Here is a 14,729-nt window from a genome sequence, read left to right on the forward strand (position 1 = left end):
CAGATTTTTTTGCATTTACTAGACCTCTGTGTAAACTATTTTATTTTCTAGGGTGTCTGCTGCGTTCAGAAAATATATAATGTTTTGGGGATTTTAAATAATCTTCAGACCTAAAATAATTTTTTAAACATGTGCATAAAAAAACAAAAGCCAAAATGGCTCTGGCAGGGAAAGGGTTAAAATAAAGATGAGCTGGAGGAATCTTTAGGGTTTGGGAACTGTAAACCCTGAAACCTTTTATTTAAAGGAAAAACAAAATTCCCTAAACCAACAATCATTGAACGGTCAACCATGCTGAGATACTAGAGGGCGCAAAGCAAAAACAAAATGTAGCTGGGAGGAAAAAATACTAAATTTTATCGTGTAACCCAGGGATCCTCAAACTACGGCCCTCCAGCTGTTCCGGAACTACACATCCCATGAGGCATTGTAAAACTCTGACATTCACAGACATGACTAGGCATGATGGAAATTGTAGTTCCTGAACAGCTGGAGGGCCATAGTTTGAAGACCCATGGTGTAACCTGTAGAGATGACCTCTTACACCCAAATATGTCTGATATGCAAGCTTTCCAAATCTCAGCAAATACTTTTAGAAGTCCCTCCACCTGAGATGGAGTTTGTAGGGGCAGACCAAACTGAAGTGGATTTATCTGCAGGTTTTAACATCTTGGACTGCTATGGGCGAGGAGGTGTTGGAAGACTTGTGAGTAATTCTAACCTGACCTAAAGGAACAAAAGGAATGTTTTGATGCAGGATAGGAAGGTGTTGATTTATGTTGTTGATCCCTATGTTTGCGCATCTGATGTAAGTGACCACTCTTATCCTTCTCACCTTTTTAATTATTTCCTTCAGCAAAGTCCTGAAAAGACTATAAAGGGAAGTTGTAACAAGCCTTTCTTAAATTGTGGCTCCTCTGAATAGTACTTAAGCCCAGTTCACACTTGAGTGGGCTGTGTTCTGCAAGTGCTGTAGGGTAGCCCATTTATTTCAATGTGCTTGCCTACCCTCTAAATTGCGGGGAAAGAAGTCCCGGGCCCCTTTTGAAAATTGCACCGCACAGAATTGCATCGTGCTCTGACATCATGCAGTTCTGTGTGTGAAATTGCAGGCATTTTGCCGATGTGTGGTGGTGTCATTATTAATGGTACCCTGCACATCTGCTAAACAGCAACACATTTCTCTTGCATGTCGGTAACACACGCAATTGTGCGCACGTTCCCAGCTTGTAATAGTGTGAGCATTTGCTCTGCAGATCTGAACCAAGTAAAGGACACTTGAGATAAAACACAGGAGTATTTAGTACTGCAGTATGTTCAGCAGTATGATAACCAAGCTTAGACACTGCCGTAGGTTAAGTAATGATAGAATCCTCTGGAATTAAAGTGGAACACACAGCCTCAATTAAAAACAATTTCCTGAATGGACCACATCAAAAGAAAAGAAGAGAGTGGTATGATAAGTTCTAAGGCAAATAGAAATGTTTAAAATATTTTAATCAGAGGCTGCTGTAGAATGAAACTGTCAGCATTTTTTACCCTTGTGAGCAGGAGGAGCAACAAGTTTCTCCAACTTAGACATGAAACCTTTCAATAACGAAAAAAAAAAAAAAATCAGCCTTAGTGAGATGGGAAGAGGGAGAAATACCCAATAAGGAGGAAGATGGAGAACTAGTTGCCGACAATGACTTTTCAGACTTGCTTGAAGCACAAGCTGCACAATTTAACCTATGTTAAGCTCCGCCTTAAACCATTACAATGTTAGACGTGGACAAGTCATCTGTAGTTGCAGAACAATCTTCCCTCAGTTTGGCAATATGTTGCTTACGACAAAAAAGGTGTATGCACCTTTAAGGTGGAACTACTATTCCCCTCAGGAATACTCTCGGGCCCTGGTGTACCAATGGTTAAACAGAGGCTTTGTGCTACTTGTCATTGCAGGCAGCGGTAGAAGGTAAAGTGGAGGCTGTGTATACAGTTGAAAACACAGGGCAATGGAGCAGAGGAAGAGCAGCTGTCAGTCCTTAAGAGAGAAGAGTCCACCATTTATTGACCTTTAGATTTTAGTACTTTTTCTTCAAGTATGGTCCTCACAAGAGCTGGATCTGTCCGTCCCCTTGAAGCCTTCTGAACTAAACCTATGAGCTTATTCAGAACCTTAAGGTTTCCTTGTCCTATGGCAGCAACCTGGAAACAAGAACAAAAAGTCAATTGTGATAACCAGAAAAATGCATGCTGTTGTTTAATTTTTTTTTTAAATGTTTCTACTCTTGCTTACGAGACTTCAGTTTACCACTCATGCACAGAATTTTTGGTCAATTAAAATGATAAAACACACTGCAAAATGCAATCAAACCCAAAATAAAGCATATCTATTGTCAAAAAGTAACATGATGTATCAATTTCCACCTTGTGTTTCAATTATTTCTAGTCTACTCAAATAACAGTTTTGCAGTTTCTAAACTAACTTTGTGAAGATACCCACACATTTACTTCCTCCACATATTCACTATGGTCTGTTAGTAGGCACTTCTGTGCCACAGACTTCACAGAGCCTGCATTCTGAGCTGCAGAGAGGAGGAGTTTCAGGAGGCGGAGTCAGAACAGGAAATACACGTTGCAAAACATGCAGGAAATCCATGAAGTTAAGGGAAAGAGATGGCCAGCAGACAGGAAGCATTCAAATTGTGATTTTTTTTTATCCAAGTAAGCCTATATTGGATTGTCAAAAATAACTACTGTTTGCATTGCTATTATAATGTTGATGTTATAAAATGAAAGTGTATTCTGTGACCACAAAATGTCTTTAAAATGATAGATCAGGACCAGGGGTGAGTTGTGTTAGTGTAACAGACCAAAACTGACAAGCATAATTACCCTTATTTAGTAAGGTAAACCACCGTAATCTGAAATAATTTGTTAACTGATTTGACTAGAGGCAAGTGAAATGTATTGGGTCCTATGGGTTAATAATCTGAATGTCGTGCTGCTTTACTGAAAGCCCGATGGCGAGTCCTCTTGAATTTATAGTTACATCATTTACACAGTTCCTAGTGCTCTGTGCATTCAGGTTTACAATGTGACCTCAGAGAGTGCCACTCTCTGCCCAAGAATACTACTGTAAATTCACCACTAGGTTCACAGCCTTAAAGTCAAAATGGAGACTGATCTCCCAGTAGCCAGCTTCAGTTGCATGGTTTTGTTTGTTCCTCTAACGCAGATGAGTATTGGAATAAAGAAAGTTATATGCTACATACAGTTTTCATATTAGGCAATGTGTACTCTGCTGATAACATCAATGTTAACAGGTTTTCTTTATCTTTTGCAGACATGTCAATTTCTTACAGAATATGCACAAATATATATTGAGAACTCTTTAGATTTATCTCTGTGCCTACACATGCCTTCCTTTTGGAAATAAAGTGCCATCATTGAACAAAAAACATAGCTGTTCAATACCTCTACGCTGTGTTCATCCACAATCTTCTGACAGATGTCCTCTAGCTGTCTCCTATCAAGAAGTCCTAGGTTCTTCTCCTCCACGATCTGTGTTGGGGTCTTATTTACTCCCTTGCAGAGCTCCTGGAACACCTGCAGTCCAGCACAAGAAAACAGACTTTAAATGAAGCCATAATCCTCTCTCCCGGGCTTTCTTTGACTGATGCTTATTTGATTAAAATGAGATCGCAGATTTTCCACTTTGCAGTATTTCTAATGCATGATCTAACAATTGCCCTTGTATTAATGAGACGACTGAAGAGGCTTGATAACGTAATTAAGTTTCAGATTAAATGAAAAAAAGACTTAATTGCTTTTAGCATCAACAAGATACAGTCAACTTTAACTAGAGATTACTAAATACAACAAAAAGAAAAAAAGTTCTGTGTGATCAGTAGCTGAAGAAGAGTAACAATAATTTAGCATGTGTTCAAATTTAGAACTTTTCATATTTTGGCTGAGACCTCTTAAAACGCTATCTGTTATACATATTTTTGCATAAGTCAATGACTAATCACACATCCAATTATTTAAATCAGTAAGGATCAGAGATAGGGAAGATTAAAAAAAAGACTTGGTAATCTACAAAGTGAAGTGGATTGCAGAAGGCAGCAAGTGGGAGAACAAGAGTTGGATAATGCTAAAAGCATAACTTTTGTTCTGTCTTTTCTACCTCTAGGAAGGCACTAATGTACAACTTACCATCAGATGCAGTCAAAGGCATGGAAAATGTCCTGGAACCCATCATTACTGAGCTATGACTAAGGCTGTTTTGGGCTGAAACGTGTCAGCTTTTCCTGCAGGAATGTGGTTTTAGCCTTATGTATCAATAAAACATATGACTTTTTACATTGGAACTTTCTGCGATGTAGACTGTTACTAATACCACCATTACTACTGTCTTCACCAAAACATGATACATGCAGAAAGGTTGTTTCTCTATTCTACATAGAAAAGGATAACTGGCACCCACACACAACCATTTATTATCCAGCGAATCCTAACACATGTAAGCGATCATGAAATGAAACATTATGCATTAGCGCATGTTTTGTGCCCACTATCAATGTTTTCAACAACTCTGTATAAGTATGTATGTTTTGGGTTTTAGGTTTCCAACTTAATATGGTTTCCAATTCTGTGATTTCACAAAGTGGATGGAGCAGCCTGTATTTTATTCATGACAGGCTCTCTTAAACCTTTAATGGGAAATGCTGCCGAAATGCAAATATTTCTTCCTTCCAGAGAAAATCTTGTTTTAAACTGACCAAACTCATCTGTTACTTATTGATTTCAAATCTTCTTTCTCACTTCAAGTCTAATTATTATTATTATTATTATTATTATTATAATACAGGATTAATATAGCGCCAACAGTTTGTGCAGCGCTTTACAACATGAGGGCAGACAGTACAGTTACAATAAAATTCAATACAGGGGGAATCAGAGGGCCCTGCTCATTTGAGCTTACAATCTAGAAGTCTAATAAGGCATTGCATAGAAAAATGCTTGGGAGTAGAACATTTATTGACAGCAGTTGACCAGTCACTATATAAAACAGGATGCAGTAGTGAGTTTACACAGAAAGTTTTGGCAGGGTGGGGACTTTTAAGGAAGCCCAGCCTGGTAACTTTAGAGAATTCAAATACAGATTACTCCCATATCCAAACACATATACACCATGTCAAGAACCAAAATAGTATCTTTAAACCCAGTCAACCAACAACCTTCTCAGGTATAAAATCATTCAAAATAGATAGGTTACAATCCTTATCATCCTCGGTTGAGTATGCAGCAGCTGTAGTCCTTGCATTCATCCATTGCATAAGTAATACAGGGTAATGCACCCAAAACCAAACACAATACAAACACTGTTGCCATCATAAATGCCAATAAGAGGTGAGACTTTTTTGTGCATAAAGGATGTTAAGTAAGAGGAGACATATTGTCCCACAACCGATCTACTAAGGCAGACCAGCGGGTTGAATAAAAACAATGACTCAATATCTCCATCCATAAATTTGAGGTGAATGGGAGAATCTTCCCCACTGAGTTATAGTATTCTAACAGCAGGGAGACTTTCCCGCCATCAGAATACATTGGTCAGTGCTGCCGGCTATAGCTGGTGGCACTGATCCAGCAGGAATAATTTGATTGAGCACGGTTCATGATCCATGGTCCATGTAAGGTTAAGCTGAAAAGAAAGTTCTCTTTTCTCTAATCCTTCCTCCCCTCTTCAAATAGCGTTTTTTTTGCTTACCTTTAAAAAAAGAAATTACTATCTTGTCCAACCATGCATGTCACTTGCCTAGGAGAATGATGTGCACTGTACTCCCTGGGATATGCAAATCACATACCCCAGGAGGCATAGTCCATCATTCACAAAGGAAGAGGAGGGGTGGGCTTAGTGGCACATGCAGCACTGATCGAGGGGGAAAAAATATGACAGGGCAGTTGTACAGAAGTTGATCAGTACAACCACAGTACCCATACATGGATAGAAATTAACCACAAGGGGGCGCTGATGGGGTTATGTGTGACCTCATCTGTGTTTCTAACTTTTGGGGGGTGTGGCTGTAGGTGTGACGTCATCGATTGTGATTCCCTATATAAGGGAACACACGATCGATGACGCCGCCACAGTGAAGAACGGGGAAGCTGTGTTTACACACAGCTCTCCCCGTTCTTCAGCTCCGGGGACCGCGCGACCCACGGCTGGGCATTATACAATCACGTACAGGTACGTGATTGTGCCCAGCCGTGCCATTCTGCCGACGTATATCGGCGTTAGGCGGTCCTTAAGTGGTTAATTATTACTTTGTATGTATTTGTTTTGTTTGGCTCTGACTTATCACCTCTCCCTCAGCTGGCGTGACTTCATTTTCCAAATGTAAAGCTAGCATTGTATTAGACTTATTAATGACTCATTATACTTGTTCTCCAAATGTTGTAAAACAGATTGTAATACAAAATCTTATTATTTATGATGCATATTCATCTTTCAGATAATATAATGTCTGATCTCAACAAGAAGACTATAATTGCAGCATGTATCACTGATTTCAGCAATTAAATATCATATTTACCTCAAGCAAAACAAAAGCGTGGAAAAAAAAACCCCCTACTACTGCAGAACAGACATGCAAGAAGGAATCAGGGAGAAGAAATTACATACAGTTGACAAGAAAAGGTATGTGAACCCCTTGGAATTAACTGTTATTTTGCAGTAATTTGCTATAAAATATGATCTGGGTCTCATCTAAGTCACAACATTCGACAACAAAATGTGCTTAATCTGATATCACACAAACAATTCTAATATCTTATGTCTTTATTGAACACACCCATTAACATTCACAGTGCTGAGGGAAAAAAGTAAGTGAACATTAGGTGTTAATAGCTGTCCGAACCTCCATTGGTAGCAATGACTTCAAGCAAGTATTTTCGGTAGCTCTGAACCAGACCTAAATAATGTTCCGGAGCATTTTTGACCATTCCTCTTTACAAAACTGTTTCAGCTCAGACACATTTGTAGGATGCCTGATGTGAATAGCTCTTAAGGTCATTCTACAGGATCTCTATGGGGTTAAGGTCTGGGCTCTGACTGGGCCACTCCATAAGGCACATTTTCCTTTTTCTAAAGCCAGTCTGTAGTAGATTTACTTCGATGCTTAGGGTCATTCATCTGCTGCATCACCCAACTTCTACTAAGCTTCAGATGGTGGTCTGCCATCCTGACATTATCCTGCAGGATATTTCAGTAGACTTGGGAATGAATTTTCCCCTTGATGATGGCAAGTGGCCCAGGCCCTGAAGCAAGCCCAAATCATGATGTTCCCTCCACCATACTTCATCATTGGGATGATGTTTTCATGTTGGTATGCTGTGACTTTTTTGCGCCATTCACAGTGCTGAGTATTCTTCCCAAACAATTCAACTTTTGTTTCTATAGTCCACAAAACTTTTCCCTGTAGGGTTGTGATTTGCAAAGATGCTCTAAGGCAGGGGTCTCCAAACCCCGGCCCACGGGCCACATCCGGCCCGCTTGGATGATTTATCCGGCCCGCAGCTCATTCAGAGACTGCCTGGTTAAATTTCCCCATGCGGGCAATGGGACAGAGCAGAAGGCAGGCGGGCGATGTATGTGTACCGCTGACAGAGCAGAGGAAGGTGTTGCGGTGGGCGGATTACAATGCACAAAGGGAGGAGGCGGGGCCCCGCTATCGGGCAGCATTGATGTGGGCTGGCTGTGTGTGCTGGAGTCAGGTAGGGTCCTGCAAATACATGTCCCGGTGTGGGGGAAGGAGGCGTGCCGTGTCAGTTAGCTTCACCCCCTCTCTACGCCTGTCAGCACCCTCTCTGCCGGCTGCACCCCAAGAACCAAGCCGGGGATGGCTCTGATGTGAACGGCATGGAGACTGACACTGCAGAGAGACAGACACCCAGAGACTAGGAGGGGGTGGAGACACTGAGGAGGCAAGCCCATCTTAACGCGCAGGCAAGGGCTCGAGGTGCATAGGGGGCCCCTGAAGTTTCTTCCCCTGCAGACTGTGAACATGGGGGGGCTGCCGGTCAGTAACGATGATAACTCCGCCGAGCGCTGTTTAATACAAACTGCACATGCACAGTTTAACAGCCAGCCGTTCTTCATCAGCTGAGCTTGGAATGGGGCATGCTTGGAGTTCTGTCTGATGACACTCGGGGGCGGACCCTGTGTTTAAACATCTCGAGAGCCAGGCATTTTCCCGCTGCCCCATGGAGTTGAAAGTGCATTGCATGCAGAGAGGGGTACACTGCTTGCAAAAAAGAACAGCTACCCCGCTAGGCTGAGTGGATAAAAGACATCAGATATTGCTGGCGTGTGATTATCTCTCCCCTTCACTGAGAAGCATGAGAGCAGTCAGATCACCTGGTGCTACACACAGGAGTCATGGATGGCTTTGATCTTCAGATGGCCATGGTAAGCCTGACATTTTACTCCTGGATACTGTGCCCTTTCCAGGTCACATAGCTCTGTAACACCTCATGTACTGTGCCCCCCCTTGTACTGTGCCAACCTATATTGTGGCCTCCTGTACTGTGCCCTCTTGTCCCCATGCTCCATTTACTGTGCCTCCCCTGCATTGTTCCCTCCTGCTCGCCCTTTATAGACATACCTAAATATAGGCCACTGATAGGCTGTGAGAGATATTTATGACAGGGGAGCAGTGTGTACATGGAGGGGGAAGGCATAAAAATGGAGTGGGAGCAGCTCCCCATTATCTGTACACCATCCATCCCCATTCTACTGCACCAAGTATAGTGTCAACACTGACTGTGGCTATGTACAAGGACAGCAGGAGCCTTCCCCATCCATTTAAATGTCTATATAGCACCAACATCTTCACAGCCCAGTACAAGGACATTTGTCCTTCCAGCAACACTATCAATGCAGAGACATTTTTATTTATTTTTTGTGACACCACATATGCAGATGCATTTCTACCCAAGACCCTGTTCACCCATACTGTAGTGGCCTGTAGCTGGTCTTGTCTAGGGTGCAAATTACCAACCCTGGGATAAGGTTGGAGTGGAGGAGGCTCCTGCTCTCTTCAGCTGCCACTGCCAGATTTCTAGGAAGGTATTGTGCCTGTTCCAGTGACAGCTGATCCACCCTGGTGTGCTGCAGATTCCTCCACTGTCATCATCTGGAGGAGGAACAGTTTGCAGGAATGCAAAACCCAAAGGTGTGTGTATGATGGTGGAGGGGTGTGTTAGGAGAGAGGTATGAGGAGGGGGGGTGTGATCAGAGTGGAGAGATATAGGGGTGTGTGATCAGACTGGGGGTATCTGGGGTGGTGGTGATCAGGCTGGGGAGTATCTGGGGGGGGGGGTGGTGCTATTATATTAGGGGGGGTATCTGGGTGTGTTATCAGGGCAGGGGACACAGACATGTGGAAAGGCTCTGACAAGATTATTTACATTTGTATTCATTTATTTCTAAATGAATTTTTTCGGCCCGCGAATATTTATAAAATTTACAATGTGGCCCTCGGGCTAAAAAGTTTGGAGACCCCTGCTCTAAGGCAAACTTCAGCAAGAGAGAAACCCTCCAAAATATGTGACTTTACCATGCAAAATGGACAAAAGACCAGATAGGTAACTGTATATATATAAAAAAATATGAATTTTATTATAAACCGAGTAAAATCATTTGAAAAAACAAAATCGGGGGTAGGGCTTAAATAAATTTGTGAAACAGCAGCACATAGATGGGAAGAGAACCTCAAAAAAGCAACTGATGCATTTCGAGATTTCAGGTTCGTGCTTTGTACATAGAAGTTCTATAATACAAACATAGTGATAAATATAGAGTACATAGATACCACAGAATAGATAACTGTAGCATGCACATTGGATTTAAATACTGACCATGTCAACAGACGCTGCTCCATATGAAACGTAAGCCCAAGCAATATAAAAACAGGTAAATAGACTGCCGTCTGTATTTACCCAAATGTGGAAACAACAAAAGATCCACCACCACAAGTATGGGTAACTACTAGGGGTGATAAGAAGGCCAAAAATAAACCAGGCAACAGATCTCAAAGGAAGCTGCATGGAACAATATATATATATATATATATATATATACACAGTACAGACCAAAAGTTTGGACACACCTTCTCATTCAAAGAGTTTTCTTTATTTTCATGACTATGAAAATTGTAGATTCACACTGAAGGCATCAAAACTATGAATTAACACATGTGGAATTATACATAACAAAAAAGTGTGAAACAACTGAAAATATATTTCATATTCTAGGTTCTTCAAAGTAGCCACCTTTTGCAGCAGACACATCTCTAGAACTGTTAAGAGGAGACTGTGTGAATCAGGCCTTCATGGTAGAATATCTGCTAGGAAACCACTGCTAAAGAAAGGCAACAAGCAGAAGAGACATGTTTGGGCTAAAGAACACAAGGAATGGACATTAGACCAGTGGAAATATGTGCTTTGGTCTGATGAGTCCAAACTTGAGATCTTTGGTTCCAACCCCCGTGTCTTTGTGCGACGCAGAAAAGGTGAACGGATGGACTCTACATGCCTGGTTCCCACTGTGAAACATGGAGGAGGTGTGATGGTGTGGGGGTGCTTTGCTGGTGACACTGTTGGGGATTTATTCAAAATTGAAGGCATACTGAACCAGCATGGCTAACACAGCATCTTGCAGCGGCATGCTATTCCATCCATCAGGACAATGACCCCAAACACACCTCCAGGCTGTGTAAGGGCTATTTGACCAAGAAGGAGAGTGATGGGATGCTGCGCCAGGTGACTACCTCTTGAAGCTCATCAAGAGAATGCCAAGAGTGTGCCAAGCAGTAATCAAAGCAAAAGGTGGCTACTTTGAAGAACCTAGAATATGAAATATATTTTCAGGTGTTTCACACTTTTTTGTTATGTATAATTCCACATGTGTTAATTCATAGTTTTGATACCTTCAGTGTGAATCTACAATTTTCATAGTCATGAAAATAAAGAAAACTTTTTGAATGAGAAGGTGTGTCCAAACTTTTGGTCTGTACTGTATATAAGTTTGGACACACCTTCTCATTCAAAAAGTTTTCTTTTATATATATATATATATTAGTTGTGCTCACAAGTTTACATTCCCTGGCAGAATTCTTGGCCATTTTTCAGAGAATATGAATGATAACACGAAAACTTTTCTTTCACTCATGGTTTGTGTTTGGCTGAAGCCATTTATTATCAATCAACTGTGTTTACTCTTTAAATCATAATGAAAACAGCCCCCCTTACTCTGATACCCCTGACTAAAATCTAGTGGAACCAATTGCCTTCAGTAGTCACCTAATTAGTAAATAGTCCACCTGTGTGTAATTTATTCTCAGTATAAATACAGCTGTTCTGCAAAGTCCTCTGAGGTTTGTTAGAGAACCTTAGTGAACAAACAGCATCATGAAGGCCAAGGAACACACCAGACAGGTCAGGGATAAAGTTGTGGTATTTGATCGCCTGTGCGGTTTTTATTTTTTGCGCTATAAACAAAAAAGGGCGACAATTTTGAAAAAAAATACAATATTTTTTACTTGTTGCTATAATAAATAGCCCAATTTAAAAAAAAAATAATTCTCAGTTTAGGCCGATACGTATTCTACATATTTTTCGGCTTTAGTGCGAGCCTCAGGTGGTTAAGTAACTGTCGGGTAAGCATAAACTTAAAGATTGTTATGAAAATTAATGGCAAATTTGCTCTTAAAAAGTATCACAGACACCAATTATTGCACATTTGATAATGTGTTTTTTTCAACGTTAAAGCAATATTAAAACACAAAATCAAACATTCATTATATTGCAGCTTACCAACTTTTAGATGTAATGGCTGCATTCTTTTTGCTTTTTTAAATTTTCTTCTGGTAATCTGGCCATTAAGTTGTTTTTCAAAAAGTTCTCTAGCACATGTATCAGTTACAGGGGTTACATGTCAGACTAGGGGTGAGCCATAACAGGAAAGTAATATATCTCCAGTCAGTGAAAAAGATCAAATAGGTTCAAAACACATATTATACACCTAAAAATGCAAAGGAAAGAATGCTGCACAACTAAATGGCAAATCCACGCAATGGACTTATGTGCTGCTTTATCAGGTTCACTGGTCCTTATTTTCAATACTATATATATATATATATATATATATATATATATATATATATATATATTTTTTTTTTTTTTAAACAATAATAACATAAGAAAAAAACAGTCCTGTGACCAACTGCAAGACATATAGTTTTTTAATAACATGTGATGACAGTGAAATCATCTCTAAACGATAGTTGGTGATCCTAGACAGTTGCATGCACCATACACCAGACTCCTAATCTTCACCGCATGAGGCACACTCCCCCCCAAGGGGTTACACTCACCAGAGCATTGAAAATCTCAAGCCTTAAGAGAAGTCCTCCTTTTATTTAGATCCCAGTCATCATCATTAGAGGCGGATTTGTGATGTACTCCAATCAGAGCCTGCCGTACAAAGCTGTTTGAGGTAGTGTCAGAAGACGTACTGCCATCCGATCCTTGGAATCTATTTTTCCTCAACGTTACCCAGGACAGTACAGTGCAGTCTGAGAACAATGAAAGACGTATGGAAAAGGAGCAAGAAGGAAAATAGATTCAAAGGATCGGATGCCGGACCCAAAAAGAGCAAAACAAAAAAAAAAAATCTCGGCCCGCGAAGAAGGTTGACTGCCTACTCCTCCATCTGACAGATCGTAAATAGACGGGGGGGGGGGGGGGGGCACCTGGCAACGTCCGCTGGCAGTACCACCCTCCTGTGCAGAAAATCTGTAGGAAATTGATACAAAAAAGCCAGTCTCCTAATCCCAAATGGAACTGCTAAGAAGTTAGCTATGTTTTCATGCAGAGACCACACAGATGTAACCATCACCTATAAAACACTAGCAAAAAAAAAAAAAAAAACAGGGAGGGGTTATGCCTGGGAGGAGATTTCCTTTTACCTGAATGTGGCACCATAACCCTATTGTACTAGAGATGAAGATACCTTGCATCCTGGGATGTATGACAAAGACAATATTTGAGCTTTACAAACACTTTATTTGGAATATGTAAAAAAATAGGAGTTATTTCTAACCCTTTTAGAGATTAGGTAGAATATAAGAGATTCAAGGTCATTCAAAATAACTTGCTGTCATAACAACCCATGGATTTTTGTGTGCACTGCCTACATCAATGAGGACACATACATGGCCAACAAAAATGTATTCATTTCTGACAATGAGGTAAGTGATGTATACAATACAAAAAATGTGGCCTGTATGAGTAATTACAATCAATGTAACCCTGTATAAGTGGTTGGTGAATCAGAACAGCATGAGATACTGGGACTTGGCAGCTGCCAAGGACAATTCTATGTAATAAAGACATATTAGTAAAACAGACTGTATAATTGTAAACCTTATTGAAATTCCAGTTTTAACAAACGTATTATTTAAAGGCCAAATAGGGATATCTGACTATGTTTATAACATGAGTCACTGTCAAGTGCATATTTAGAGATCTTTCCAGCAAAGATGCCAATGCCTGTTGTCATTCCCTTATTGTGTAGTAGGTAATAAAACTGGTGCAGGGAACCTTTAGTCACTCAGTAGAGGCAAGAAAAGTGTGGGTAGGATAGAAGTAGTTGTTGCATTTCTTACACCCATTTTCTTGGCAGGGATTAATGGAGCTGTACTGTATTATGTTTGGCACATCATAATTCCATGTTATCATCAAGGCTTTAAGCAGTTTATATCATTTGATACACTTTGATATAAGAATAGATGTTCTATTGCTAACCATTAATATACAATCCAACACAAGGTCACTCTTCAGTCTTTTTCATGCCAGGGGTACAAATGTGTGAAAATTTGTTTACTACTTCTTAATTCATGAACTGAAGTCACTTGAAGTTCACCATCTATTCCCACAAAAACAAAGGATGTGTGAGGTTGGTGCTCAACAGGAGACGTATGAAAACCATGCAGTTCAATTTAATTTAGTGTTTCTTAGCTAAGGATTTCAACAGTCATTATTTTTACAGCATTTACATACTATGTCTTTTCTTCACTAAAATAGCCATTGTATACATTAGGACAACACCAAGGGTATAACATCAGTCATGGCATGCAATGGCATGGAAGACCAGCAGCATAAAAGAGAACATCTCCTATCAGCTCATCCCTCACAGTTTTTACCCTTTGTTCCACTTGCAGCAGCGGCCATCTTGTTACACCCAGCCTAAACTATATGGGCTGGGTGTAACAAGATGTCGGCTGCTAGATTACTGTGGCCGAGTGCAGGGTGTACGAAGATGGGCTTCGGGATGTCCAACCGCTGACATCGACACAGAGCGTCACTTCCGTTGTTCCCCCCGCTGACTTCAGATTGCGCCGGGTTACCTTATCTGTCCCAGGTATCGGATCTGCAATCGGGAGCATTTGTGCGAGTACAAGTACTCGCGCAAATGCTCGTTATCGGGACAACCCTAATGACAACCAACAGATTTTGTTTTTGACAGGTTTATTGTTTGGAGGGATATATACTGATTTTACTAGTAATGTCTCCAAGTCCAAATAAAAGCAGCATTTCAAAGTTAAAATTATATCCTGAAAGATTATCATAGCAACTGCAAAAGGAGCCTCAAAGAAACATTTCATTGCTAAATATTT

The 14,729-nt window shown here is 40.6% G+C and overlaps 1 protein-coding gene across 1 annotated transcript in view; it reads right to left on the minus strand.

Moving 5' to 3' along the window:
- Positions 1–1,478: 1,478 nt before the first annotated feature.
- The window catches only part of GATB (glutamyl-tRNA amidotransferase subunit B), a 167,360-nt gene continuing 154,109 nt past the window's right edge, over positions 1,479–14,729 (minus strand). Inside the window, exons 12-13 of the mRNA XM_040331899.1 lie at positions 3,460–3,591; positions 1,479–2,187 (exon numbers count right to left, since the gene is read on the minus strand). Of these exons, the coding sequence (XP_040187833.1) occupies positions 2,047–2,187; positions 3,460–3,591 (273 nt within the window). The 3' untranslated portion in view covers positions 1,479–2,046. The remainder of the gene's footprint in view (positions 2,188–3,459; positions 3,592–14,729) is intronic.

The sequence above is a fragment of the Rana temporaria genome, chromosome 1 (assembly GCF_905171775.1).
Source record: "Rana temporaria chromosome 1, aRanTem1.1, whole genome shotgun sequence".
Lineage (NCBI taxonomy): Eukaryota > Metazoa > Chordata > Amphibia > Anura > Ranidae > Rana > Rana temporaria.